This window comes from Ixodes scapularis, unplaced genomic scaffold (genome assembly GCF_016920785.2).
Source record: "Ixodes scapularis isolate PalLabHiFi unplaced genomic scaffold, ASM1692078v2 PGA_scaffold7__128_contigs__length_106722199, whole genome shotgun sequence".
In the NCBI taxonomy this organism is placed as follows: domain Eukaryota; kingdom Metazoa; phylum Arthropoda; class Arachnida; order Ixodida; family Ixodidae; genus Ixodes; species Ixodes scapularis.
Window position 1 is genome coordinate 80,859 of NW_024609882.1, and position 11,718 is coordinate 92,576.

At 45.1% G+C, this 11,718-nt stretch overlaps 1 protein-coding gene across 1 annotated transcript; it reads left to right on the forward strand.

The window, feature by feature from the left end:
• The first annotated feature begins 10,956 nt into the window (after nt 1-10,956).
• Nucleotides 10,957-11,544, forward strand: LOC120837409 (major centromere autoantigen B-like). The gene has a single exon (XM_040206736.1). It carries the CDS (start codon nt 10,957-10,959, stop codon nt 11,542-11,544), a length of 588 nt encoding a protein of 195 aa, XP_040062670.1.
• Nucleotides 11,545-11,718: the final 174 nt, after the last annotated feature.

Sequence of the window (11,718 nt, forward strand, 5' to 3'; positions counted from 1 at the left end):
ACTTACACGGAACATCCGAACTGCGCCTTGTCTCGTGGGAGCTATATTCTGGTTGCGGCCAGAGAACTGCACAATGACGTAGCGCTATATGGAACAGCCCAAGCAAGAGAGGCTGTTCGTTGACAGTCGATATCGCTGTTGGAACGTGAACACTACAATTTCAGCAGACACCTGTGCACTGGATGCGAATAAAGTCCCTCGATAAAATTCACGCTTAAAAGTTCCGCCAACCATTATTGTGGAAATGTGCAAGACACGTGTCACGTGCTGTGCCGCCATTCGCTTCTAAGGGCCACTCATTTTAGTGCTGCTAGCACACTGTAGTGCTGCACCGCCATTTGCTTTCAAGGGCCACTCCAGACAAGTGCCTCGTGCACTGGCGCGTTTGACGCAACTTGTGATACCAACGCAAGCACATCGAGGGTCTTTAAAGCGGCGAAAAATGAAAATCGCCCAGCAGGCAAAATTGCCGTGTTGTCCTTGGTCCAACTGCCATTTTGGCACCGAAAGTGCGGCCCCCCTGCTCGGGCTCCATTGAGTTCTACGTCGTGCAGCAGTTCTCTGGATGCTGCTAGGATAGCGGCTCTCACGAGATAAGACGTGGTTCGTGTGTTCTGCATAAGTTTGGCGACCTCTGTACAGGGAGGTGTAGCATGGTACATTTGTGCCGTGTCGTTTTACCCTTTCATTCAAGGCCGTCTCGACGGACCACGTGCTGATTGCCCCTTTGAAAACCATCTGTGATTTGCCAAAAACTGATTTTCTGGCATTCCCTAGAGCTGGTGCAACTCATAGAGAACTTGCTTTAAAGGAGGGGCTCCTTGAAACATGCATGTAAGCGCATTCTTGTTATGTCGTGTTCCGGAGTATCTGACTTGTGTGTACTGTCGAGACCAGTTATAACGAAATCAACGGGAATCGGAAATCACAAATCACTTTGCTATATTCGCTATTTCGTTATAACTGACCTCTGTTATAACCTGCCGTAAAGAGGAAGTAGAGAAATTATATACTTTCGTGCAATGGGAAATCTCGGACAGCTGCTTGTGGAACCTGTAGATTATAATAAGTAAATTTCTCCAACAACACCCTTTACTTTCCCTCTCACTCACCCTCTTTCTCACCATATTCATGACGAGGTGGGTATGGGGAATTTAGTACTTTGCACAGATTTTTGCATTCTGTGTCAGGCCAGCTGCCTGATGTGTACATTTCACCGATATACAAGCAGTGACCCAAAAGAAAGCGGATTTTATTTTTATAAAATTGTGTATTTATTTTTACGCGCCTAAATTCCAGTCACCTTCAAAGTACTCTCTGCCTAATGCAATGCACTTGTCAAGAAGTTTATTACAATGCTCAAATAAGCCTTTAAACCCGTCGATTTGGATGCCTTTTAGTGCTTTGGCCACTTTGTTTAATCTCTTCCGCACCGACAAACTTAATATTGATTACTTTTAATTTTTATCCGGGGAAACAAAAACATTGTGCGGGGCAATGCCCGGTTGAATAGGCAGGGTAGGCCATGCTGTTTTTGTCAAAAACTGCTGAATGTTCGGCACAATGTGGGCAAAATGTCAACCCAAATTATGGTGAGACTGGTTCGTCCACCATGACAATGCACCTGTCGTAGCGCGCTGAGTGTACAGCAGTTTTTTCAGCAAAAATGGTGCGATTCCCTGTGCCCCACCCTCCCTATACACCCAATCTTGCTGTCTCCCCAGATGAAAAAGTTCTCATAGGTAAATGGCTTGAAGATGTGGAAGACATACATGGAACTAAAAGCAGCTGAAGCACTGAAAGAATCGTCGACCTTAAGCGCTATTTTTAGCATTAATTGGAAGAAACGTTTCCACAAGTGCATTGCATTAGGCGAACATTAAAGGTGACAGAGTTGAACGTGTAAATATAGAAGATTTTGTAAAAATAAATTCCGGTTTTTTAAGTCCCTCCCTCCCTCCCTCCCTCCTTCCTCCCCTCCCTCCCTCACCCCCCCCCCCCTTGTATGTACTGAGCTGTCCACTTCAAGCGTGGGAACGATTTTAAATGATGTGCAGAACTAACAACCTGCTCAAATAAAAAATACTTACGCTGGGCTGTGTCATAGCCTCCTATATACTGGCAAAGCCTGGCAGATTGCCACGAGAAGCGGCTACCAAAATGTTAAAGGTGGAGTGGCAGACAACGGATGAGAAGAGGCACGTGACTGGCGCCCCGCTGCAATGAGACGCCGAAACCCACTTCTCCCAAGCGAACAAGTGTGTTTTGGGTCCTCGATGCTGCAAAAGCTGTGCGCTGACATCCAGGTTTCCCGAGAAATGGCTCTTCGATGGTCTGTGCTACAAGATCCTTGCGCTCCAAATTTGTGACAGGGAATTCTATGGCTCGGTCGTCGAACTGCCAGGCTTTGCGAGTATAGAGGAGGCTATGGCTGTGTCAATGCCACCTAGACAGCAAGGCGGTAGCACTGGACGTACTAGGTCGCCTACAAGAAGCCAGAGCAGATTGGACTCGAGTCGCATTGGCGGTCGGCTGGGATTCGTGTTTTCACCGACTGGACACGACTCCTGTCCGAAAGCAGACACGTCACTCTTGTGTAATCTGTGCCCCGCACATGCTACTTGTAGGTGCCTTGGAATGCCTATCGCTTCAACCTTGCTATCCAGGAGTTGTTGGCTGTGTCGACGTTTCGCAGCGTGCAGTACCTTCGGGGCTCAATTAAGGTGTCGCCTTTTCGTCTTGACGTGTGGTGGGCAAATAAACATTTCAAGCATTGCAATCCCGTTCTCCCACTTTGTTTACTTCATTTGAAGACTGCTTCAGCCCAGCAGGACGTGCACCAAGGTAGTTCATGTGAGTGCACAAGCTCCTCACGAAGTTGCTATCCTCTTTTTGCTGTGCAAGATCAAGAGCATTGCCTATCTTAGGGTCAAAAATATCTGGGCAAGCAATCCTCTTTATTAGCTTAATAGAAGAGTGCGTTGCAATTTTGCTGAAAATACTTCTTACAACGCTAGTGCAGGTGTCGTCTCGACCAAATGAGAAAAGCCAAACTGCACAGTAGACGGTCCCGAACAAGGAAGCCCTTGACCTGCAGGCAGTACCAAGGTTCTAGCTGTAACACTACTAAGACGGTACATGTGCCACAGCTGCATAAAACAATGTTCAACGTCAAAGACGAATGTTCTAGCTTATGAAGTTTGGTAGGCTGAACTAAATTAAACTTCGAAAGGACTCTGAGAAAAAGAAAAGGGAGTTGTAAAGGTGATACGAGGCTTGGACGAAAAACCCTGCGACCACACCTGAAAGGGCCACAGTGGGATTACGAATTTTAAAGTGCAGGAAAGCCGACTTCGGCGGCATGGGACGGGAAAGTTCTGGTTGGTCAATAGGGCAATGACGTCGCAGCCACATGACCTTGCATGGGAATTTAAAAATAAAAACCACAACGCTTGCGTGAAACCTGATGTCACGCGTGGAATGAAAGTGATTAAAAAACATGACATGACATGCAAAATAAAGGTTGCCTCATGTCTCAAATGATTTTACTTAATAAAGTATTTCATTTGCCTTAAGAAAAAAATAGAATTTTAGGCGGAGACAAGCTTCAAGCCCACGACTTTTCGGTTGCAAGCCAGACACTCTACCAACTAGGCCAGGCAGACACGCTTGCGCGGCTCCGGAACAAGTGGGGCTTATATGTTAATTTAGCTATCACATTCCACTCTTAAAGGTGAAGCTTATTTTTTCCAGAAGGGCAACTCTTCTTTATACTGCACGCCCAGTTTCATCTGCGCGATACTTGCAAATGAACGTATGAAGTACAAAGTCCTCTTTTTGGTGTTCAAGTTGGCCTTGTTGGCATATACCAGTGCATGAGGAGCAGCACCAACTCAAGTTGTGGCTTTGCTTTTTTTGTTTGTTTCTAATAACTTGTTTAGAAACAAAACTCCCGATTTATCTTGATTATACAAATGAAGTCGGTATGTACAGAATGTGTTTCCGCATAATTTTTTTAGATTTGTGGCGGGCGTTGCAATTTACTTTTTTTATGCCATTTTTTTTTTAACTTTATTCTTTTTGACGTGATGGCGAGCAGGTCTTTGATTTCAATTGTTGCTTCCCATAAACTACTGGAACGCAAACGCCGGTGGTCACGTTCAATCAGTTCATCATGCAATCACTGCCTGAAATCGAAAACCGTTCCCCCTTATCGGGAAAATATTTGCCTTCTATCGGCGCTTATAAGGCAAAAACGTTTCTCTGGTTTATTTCAGTTTCTTCCTTGTAGGTGACTGAAACTTTACTAACACCATAGGCCTGTTTCTCTCGGCCAGGGGGCGCTGTAGCGTCCCCAAGACACGACCAGAAAAGAGGCACCTCCGCTAGTGTCCGTGAGACGCAACCACATTTAATTTAATGCTGACGTGATGCGACGTAACCCGCTTCACGACTCCGAAGACAAGCAAATTCACAACGTACATTTGTGGGACTGCTAAATCCGTGAGTCAAAGGCCAGGAGAAATTTACAGCAGATGGGCACCGTGCACAAACGTACGCAAGAAAAAAAAAGAAGAAAACGCGAGGCAACACATTGCGGCTCTTGCTGCAGCGCAACGGGTTGTCCTCGATGTTGCACAAACTTCGCACGGCACGACCGAGAAGCACTGTGCACAGCTCATCGATGTCTTCGAAATCTGTTTCAAAATATCAGGAACACAGTCGCCAGTCATAAGATGATAATGTCAAACGACGCCAGAGGATCACATGATATTCTACAAGCTTGTAGAGAAGCAACGTGTACCTTCTGTGGTGAGGGCCGTCACGTTCAAAAAGGATCTCCTGGTTGTCAACAGAGGAAGAAATCTGGTGCCAGAGGCACTTCCTCTGCTGGTGCGAGCAGGTGCAATTAAGCTTCTGTGCACTATGAAAATTAAAACAATCGCGTGGGTAGCACGTGCACTACCCGTAAAGAGGGAAATAGTAGAAGCGCCCCTTGTGAACTTGTCACTGCGGATAGGGCGTTTTCAAGTGACGTCTATCCGCTTTCTTGTTAGATGTCGAAATAGTCTATCAGATTGAATCCTTAGAATACTCATCTTCGGCACGCACCTGACGGCAGAAAACAACAAAATGGTAGACGAAATGACGTCAATGAAAACGTCCTATAGCACCTAGTGATCCCAAGCTAGCCGGAACAGGCAAAAGCAGGTGTGTACAGCTAATCGTCTCGCGGGAGCCGACAATCTTCGCACTACAAAATCATAACAGGCTTAATAAATTATAGTTAATTTTCAAATGTAAACTAATCCTAGCAAATAACAGTTCAAGCAACCATGCACATCATGTGTTTAGCTCATTCGCAACGCATTTTATGTGTCTCTGAGTTTATTAGTAAGATAACTTTTCGTGTTTCGTGTCCGTCACCAAATAAGTGTCGACACAAAACTCTGGACAGCCACTGCCATCTATGAGCAACAACGGCAACTAGACAACCGGCTTGGTTAACGCCGTCGCTCATAGATGGTGGAAACCGCTCCGGTTTTTAGAGTCTGGTTTTCACCAGAGTGGTAAGACTGAATTTCTCTAGGCATTGTCCTAGAAGTCATCCTCGAGGTCATTCTAGACGTCGTCCTCGAGGTCATTCTAGAAGTCAACCTTGAGGTCGTCCTAGACGTCGTCTGAGGTCGTCCTAGACATAGTCCCTGATGTCGTTCTAGGCGTCGTCTTCGAGGTCGTCCTAGAAGTCGTCCTTAAGGTCCTCCTAGATGTCGTCCTCTAGGCGTTGTCCTTGAGATTGTCAAAAAAGTCGTACTTGAGGTTGTCCCACCATAGTACAGATTCGCTGGTCTTCCTTCTTCACCAGAGTGGAAAGGCTGAAAGTTTTTTTAAGAGAAGTATTTTGTAGTGAACACAGTCATGGTCGACATTGCTGGAAATGGTACTCGCCGTGTTGTTACACTTTTTTGTGCCGATGTAGTGCCTGTTAGGTCCTCTCACTTAACTCAGTTAAGATGCCAAGTTGCTAGACTCGATTACTAAAAATTAAAAAATAAAATAAAGAGGGTGATATCTACATAACTTTAGGAGCAGCTCCCGGTTGAGGGTTCGCTTATCTACGACATTGCCTCGAAATTCAAATTTTCCAGAAAACACACTATTTTCAAAAGTTATATGTTTGTTCATTAACTTCCAAAGAATGGTTTCAGAAATTTTCATTTATAAACATGCAGGATTTATTTCCCAATAGATTATTTTCGAGATGTCGGCAGCCCTCCGAGTCAGCAGGGAGCAAGTTTTTGCATTTTTTACTTAGCGCTGCTTCATAATCATTTAAACATAGCCACACATCTAACCCTCATTTGAAGCGCCATTTACTCTAGATTTATCCCGTAGAAGCAGTCAAAGTTTAAAAGTATCAATTGCCAGGAGAACCCTTTACATCCAAACAGAAAAAAATCCGGAAGATTTCGTATGAGCAATCTTGTTGGTTGAGACACGAAACAGGGTTTACGATTGGTCCTGCCCGGTGACGTGATCTTGTGCCATCTTCAGTAACACCCTTTCACAGTATCGTCTACTTCAGATCATATTCCTGCTTTGCTGCTCTTCCTTAGTATGATTTGCCTCTTAGTTCTTGCCAGTTTATCTGTCAAGGAACGCCTGCTGCAAAAGTTGGCTTGCTTACAAACGACACAAACTGGTAGCTACTATTGCCAGGAGAACAACGAAGACTCAAAGAGGAAGGTGCTAACAATGCTCCATGTGAATTTTGCCTATCTCAGACTCATAGAAAAGAAAGAAATCTAAGGTTGAAACTTCAAACGCATTTTTCTCAGTTTCACTTTTTAGCAGGAAATGTGGTATGAGGAAATGTATCATTTGACATTTTGAGAGTGTAAAGATTTCATTCAGTGGTGTCCTGGACGGAAATTTCCTCAGGAACAAGTTAAGGTAGTCATCATATGAAAAAGCTAAATTATTCATGACAAAAACTGAATATTTTAAAAGAGAAATTTGTTAAAATCTTTTGCACCTTTTGGGTTTTATTGTTTTTCTCTAGATTTGCATTTTCTATAATTAATTTTTACCTCAACTTGCACTATGGGTACTCTACTTCACATTAAAACAAACATTTTGTGGATTGCAATTATTATATTTTTTAAATACATTTCCTACTGAAGTCACTTTTTTCTGGAGCTTTTTAAGCACAGTATGTTGTAGAATTCGCCTACAAGACTGAAACTACGGATGTCATCAATCCTAATGGGGTTGAATTCACCCTGAAAGTGAATCATTTAAAGGAACGGTTCAAAAGTCGATTCTTTCAGGGCATGTCCCCTTTATCTATGCCTGCCTGCTGACCGCCGATGAAATGACATTTTAACAGAGCACATAGTTTAATTTGAAACGAATATATGTTGAGTACATTTTCAATCCCAATCGGGTCGAAGTCAAAAGTCCAACCCCCCGCCTACACCCGTCAGCATTAAGTACATCCGCCTAGGGAATCTCCATGTTTCCAGGTTCCCTCGGGGTAACCTTCGCCATCCGTCCCAAACATGGTAGACCAGGCCCACATTCCTCTCTCCACCACCAGAGTTCATAGCTGCAGCTTGCCGCACTTTGATGCACTCATCGTCCAGGCCCAGGCACTTGTCAAATGGTGATTTGCAGGCTGCCTCCACTTGTACGCCGGCGGTACCCCGTGGTTTTCCTTAAAGGGATACTGAACCGAAATTTGGATTTTGCAAAATAAGGCTGCAGAAGCGTTGAACGGGACGGCACAAACTCCAAAACATCACTGATACATCGATATCCCACACGGATGGCTGTACTTTTGGAAAAGAAGGGTGCGATCAAGCGAGGTCTATGACATCATTGTCCCTTTGGAGGATTTGAGAATGAGGACAAGCGGCCTCGCATCTCTCCTCTTTTCATCGGTTCACCAGCTCAACGGGACGTAGCGAGGAGGAGAAAGAATGAGAATCTTTTGTCTCGTTGGCCGTGTTCAATCGCGCACTTCTTTTCCGAAAATACTGTGATCCAGTAGACATACCGCTGTAGGAGATGTGTTTGGGCTTTGTAGACTCCCGCCTATCCATCTAGCCTTGTTTTGTGAGCTCGAAATTTAGTTCGATATCCCTTTAACGAGCCACATAGCCACCCCGACAGGGCGAGTGCCCCCAACACACCCACACGCACGCACACACAGCCACCGGGCCATTAGCGAGCGTCGGGAGAAGCACAAACAAAGCGGGGGATGCCTGCGTCCTGGCTTCTACGAGGTGTCGGGCAACAATCAATGTTAAAAAAAGGGGTAAGGATAAGCTTACCCTAACCACACTTAAACAAGAGGTGATGATAACTAGAAAGCTTAAAACGAGATCTGGGATTTTGCACACTTAGATTTCACAATTTCAATTCCAAGTATAATTGTTTGCTTGTCATAGTTCTTAACTTGTCTTAGCACATTCCTATGCTGGAAGGGGGCTTATGCCACAAATGAAAGATACCAAGGAATACTAAGACAATAATTACTTTCTTTTTCATTACCACAAACCTCTGCTAATCTGCTGCATGGCATGCAAAACAAACACAAAAGATTGTATCAACATACAAAAAGATAATGAAAGATAAAAACAACCAATGCAAGAAATACAGTAACAGTTCATACTATGCATACATAGGAGGAGAATGATTTACATAGTGAATGAATTTTAGATGGCAGAGCTTAGTTCAGATAATCATATAGTATTTATCTCAATGACATTATGCTGAAGGAATTGTGCTGAGAACTGGTTGAACATGCTGCACAGAAATATCTGGTCTCAAACTACTATATAGGAAGCTCTGGTTTAATCTCACGCTCTACATTTGCTTCAGCAGGTGCCTAGCTGCTTGAGTGCAGTGTCACGAAATGTGTTCAACCAGAAGTATTTATGAATGGCAGAAAATAAAGCCCTGGGGCATGGCAGAACAAAAATGCACCTATTGTATTTTCTAGTGAGAGTCACTTTTTGTTTTTCAAAAATTTTCGTCAGTGCATTTCTTACAACAATGCAACTTATATGCAATATTTTCTAGAACTATGGGCCTTAACCCTTTGGAGTCATGTGTCGGGTGACCCCCATCAAAAAAAATATTCAGGTTCTGCTCAAATGTCGGGGCTCCCCCGAAAGGCCCATTTCTCCTTTGCAGTCAGGTGTCGGGCGCACCCCGACAATTTCAACTTGCGCCATCTGTCATCGGGAATGTAAACTAGACTTTCTTAGTTTCTTCGCCCTCCGAAAGATGCCGCAAGTGACGCTACAAATTTTTGTTTTTTTGCGAAATGCGCGGGCGGGAAGAATGTTGCGCACCCTTTTACGAGTTCAACATGGCAGCCTTTACACCGTCCGCATTTTACGGAAAGGCTTGTGACTCAAGTGACAGTGAATGTGATTTTAGTGGAGAAGACACCTTTGATCCAAAGGAGGCCTCTGAAATAGTCTCTGACGAGTCCTCAGAGAGCGACAATGACAGCACCGAGAGTGATGAGATGTGCGCTGACGATGTCGCGCACATCTATTTGTTTGGTTGCTGGAAGTGGGAGTTGTCAACAGCTACATTCTCTTCTGCCTCGAAAAAATCAGCCAAGGCGAGCAAGCGCCGCGGCACCTCACGTTTCAGGAGGCATTGATAAAGGACCTTGTTGGAAATGTCCGCAACCAGCCAAGAAAACGGGGGCGCTCTTCCGATGGAGACTGCGAAGAGAGACTGAGCGGAAAGAACCACTTTATTTATAAACTTGATGGAAGCAAAAGCAAGGACTGCGCCGTCTGCAGCGACAGAAAAACCAAGGGGCAACGGCGCGGAACAGTGTTCTACTGCAAAACGTGCATTCGTCAACCTGGCCTGCACTTTGGCACTTGCTTTAAAAAGTACCACATGCTGCGCAAGTACCGCTAGCATTTCAAGAACTAAAAGCACCCAGGAGAATGCAGTTATTTTCAATTGAACATATTACTATATTAAAATAAAAATGTTAAATTTGAAGTTACTTGTTGCTTGTACAGTGTAATCCACTTATAACGATACCAGATATAACGATATATCGCTTATAGCGATCAAATTTTTTAGATTTGTCAATTCTCCCATCGCCCCTATGTAAAAATAAACCATATATAACGATAGAATTATCGGCGACATATCGGATACAACGATAGAATTCTGGCCGCCCGGAAGGTGCTTATCACGAAAAATTTGCCTGGAAATTTGAGAAAAATTAAAATACTTGAAGCGAACGACATGAAAACTAGTAAAAATATCAAAAACCGGTCGGCGTGGAAAGATCCGCTAGGTGACGCGAGGCGCCGCCCGATTTAAAAAGTTCAGCCTCATCCTTCGGAACTAAGTGCTATCGTCATCGCAATCGCTGAAGGGAGGAGAGAAAGAGCTTGCTTGGCCGCCGCCGCGCAACGCTTCCTAGTTTTCCCCCGTTTCCGCACGTTCGTACGTTCGTGAGGTAAAAATGGCGCCGACTAAGCGCAAAGCGATATCTCTGGAGGTGAAGCAGCGAATTCACCGGGATTTCCGACAAGGATTCAAGGTTGGTAGCCTTGAATCCTTGTCGGGATTCAAGGCTACCAATTTGTGATCGGGAAATCGAAAAGGCCTCACTGCTTTAGGAATCAATGCATTCCAGTCCGCTATCGAAATAACAAGAAAGCGTGGATGACGCGAGATCTCTTTGAGGAATGGCTCCTCGAGTTTGACGGCGCTATGGAGAAGCAGAAGAGGAAAGTGGTGCTGCTCCTCGACAACTGCAGCGCACACAACGTCAGCCCGAAGCTAACGTCCGTTGAGGTAATGTTTCTGCCTCCGAACACCACGGCAGGTCTGCAGCCCATGGATGCCGGCGTAATCGCCAATTTCAAGGCCCTCTACAGACGTCGCATGCTGGAATGGCTCATCATGAAACTAGACTGCTCAGGATTGTCTCAATACGCCGGCGGACCTCCTGACCTGAAGGTGAGCTTGTTAGAAGCGGTGCGGTTCGTGCATGGTGCGTGGTATGAGGTGAAGCAGGTTACACTCAAGAACTGTTTTAAAAAGGCAGGCTTCGTGCGCCACAACGCCACGGTCTCGGAAGAGACAAATGACTTGCTCATCGAACCTGCCGATGTGGGTGAACTTTGGGACCACATAGCAGCTTCCGAGGAGAACATCGGCGGAGCTCTCTTGGGAGACTTTTTGAACGCGGACAACGCTGCCGCTTCATGCGAGGAGTCTACTGATGAGGCCATTGCCGAGGAACAGCAATCGCGACGAAAAATCACATCGAGCGACTGCGAAAGTAGTGACGACGACGGCGGCGACGAGAACACCCCGCCTCCAATGTCTTCACAAAATGCCCTGCTCTCCATCCAGTCGCTGGTCGGTTTTGTGCACGCAAAAGGACTGCCGCCAGCGTACGCGCAACAACTGGAAGCAATGCACACGGCAATTGTCAAACTTCAGCTCAAGCAAGCGCAAATTTCCGACTTTTTTAAGCATGCTTAAATTATTTTATAGTCATTTTCGTACCTTTTAATAAAGCCTTCGGTTTTCTTTGCCTCGGCTCGCGTTGTACGACCTGATTCACTCATCGCCCGTAAGTAACTTCTCTTTGTGTTTTTTTTTTGTCGGTCCAGATATAACGATAATCGGCTATAACGATTGGATTTTGCGGTTTTC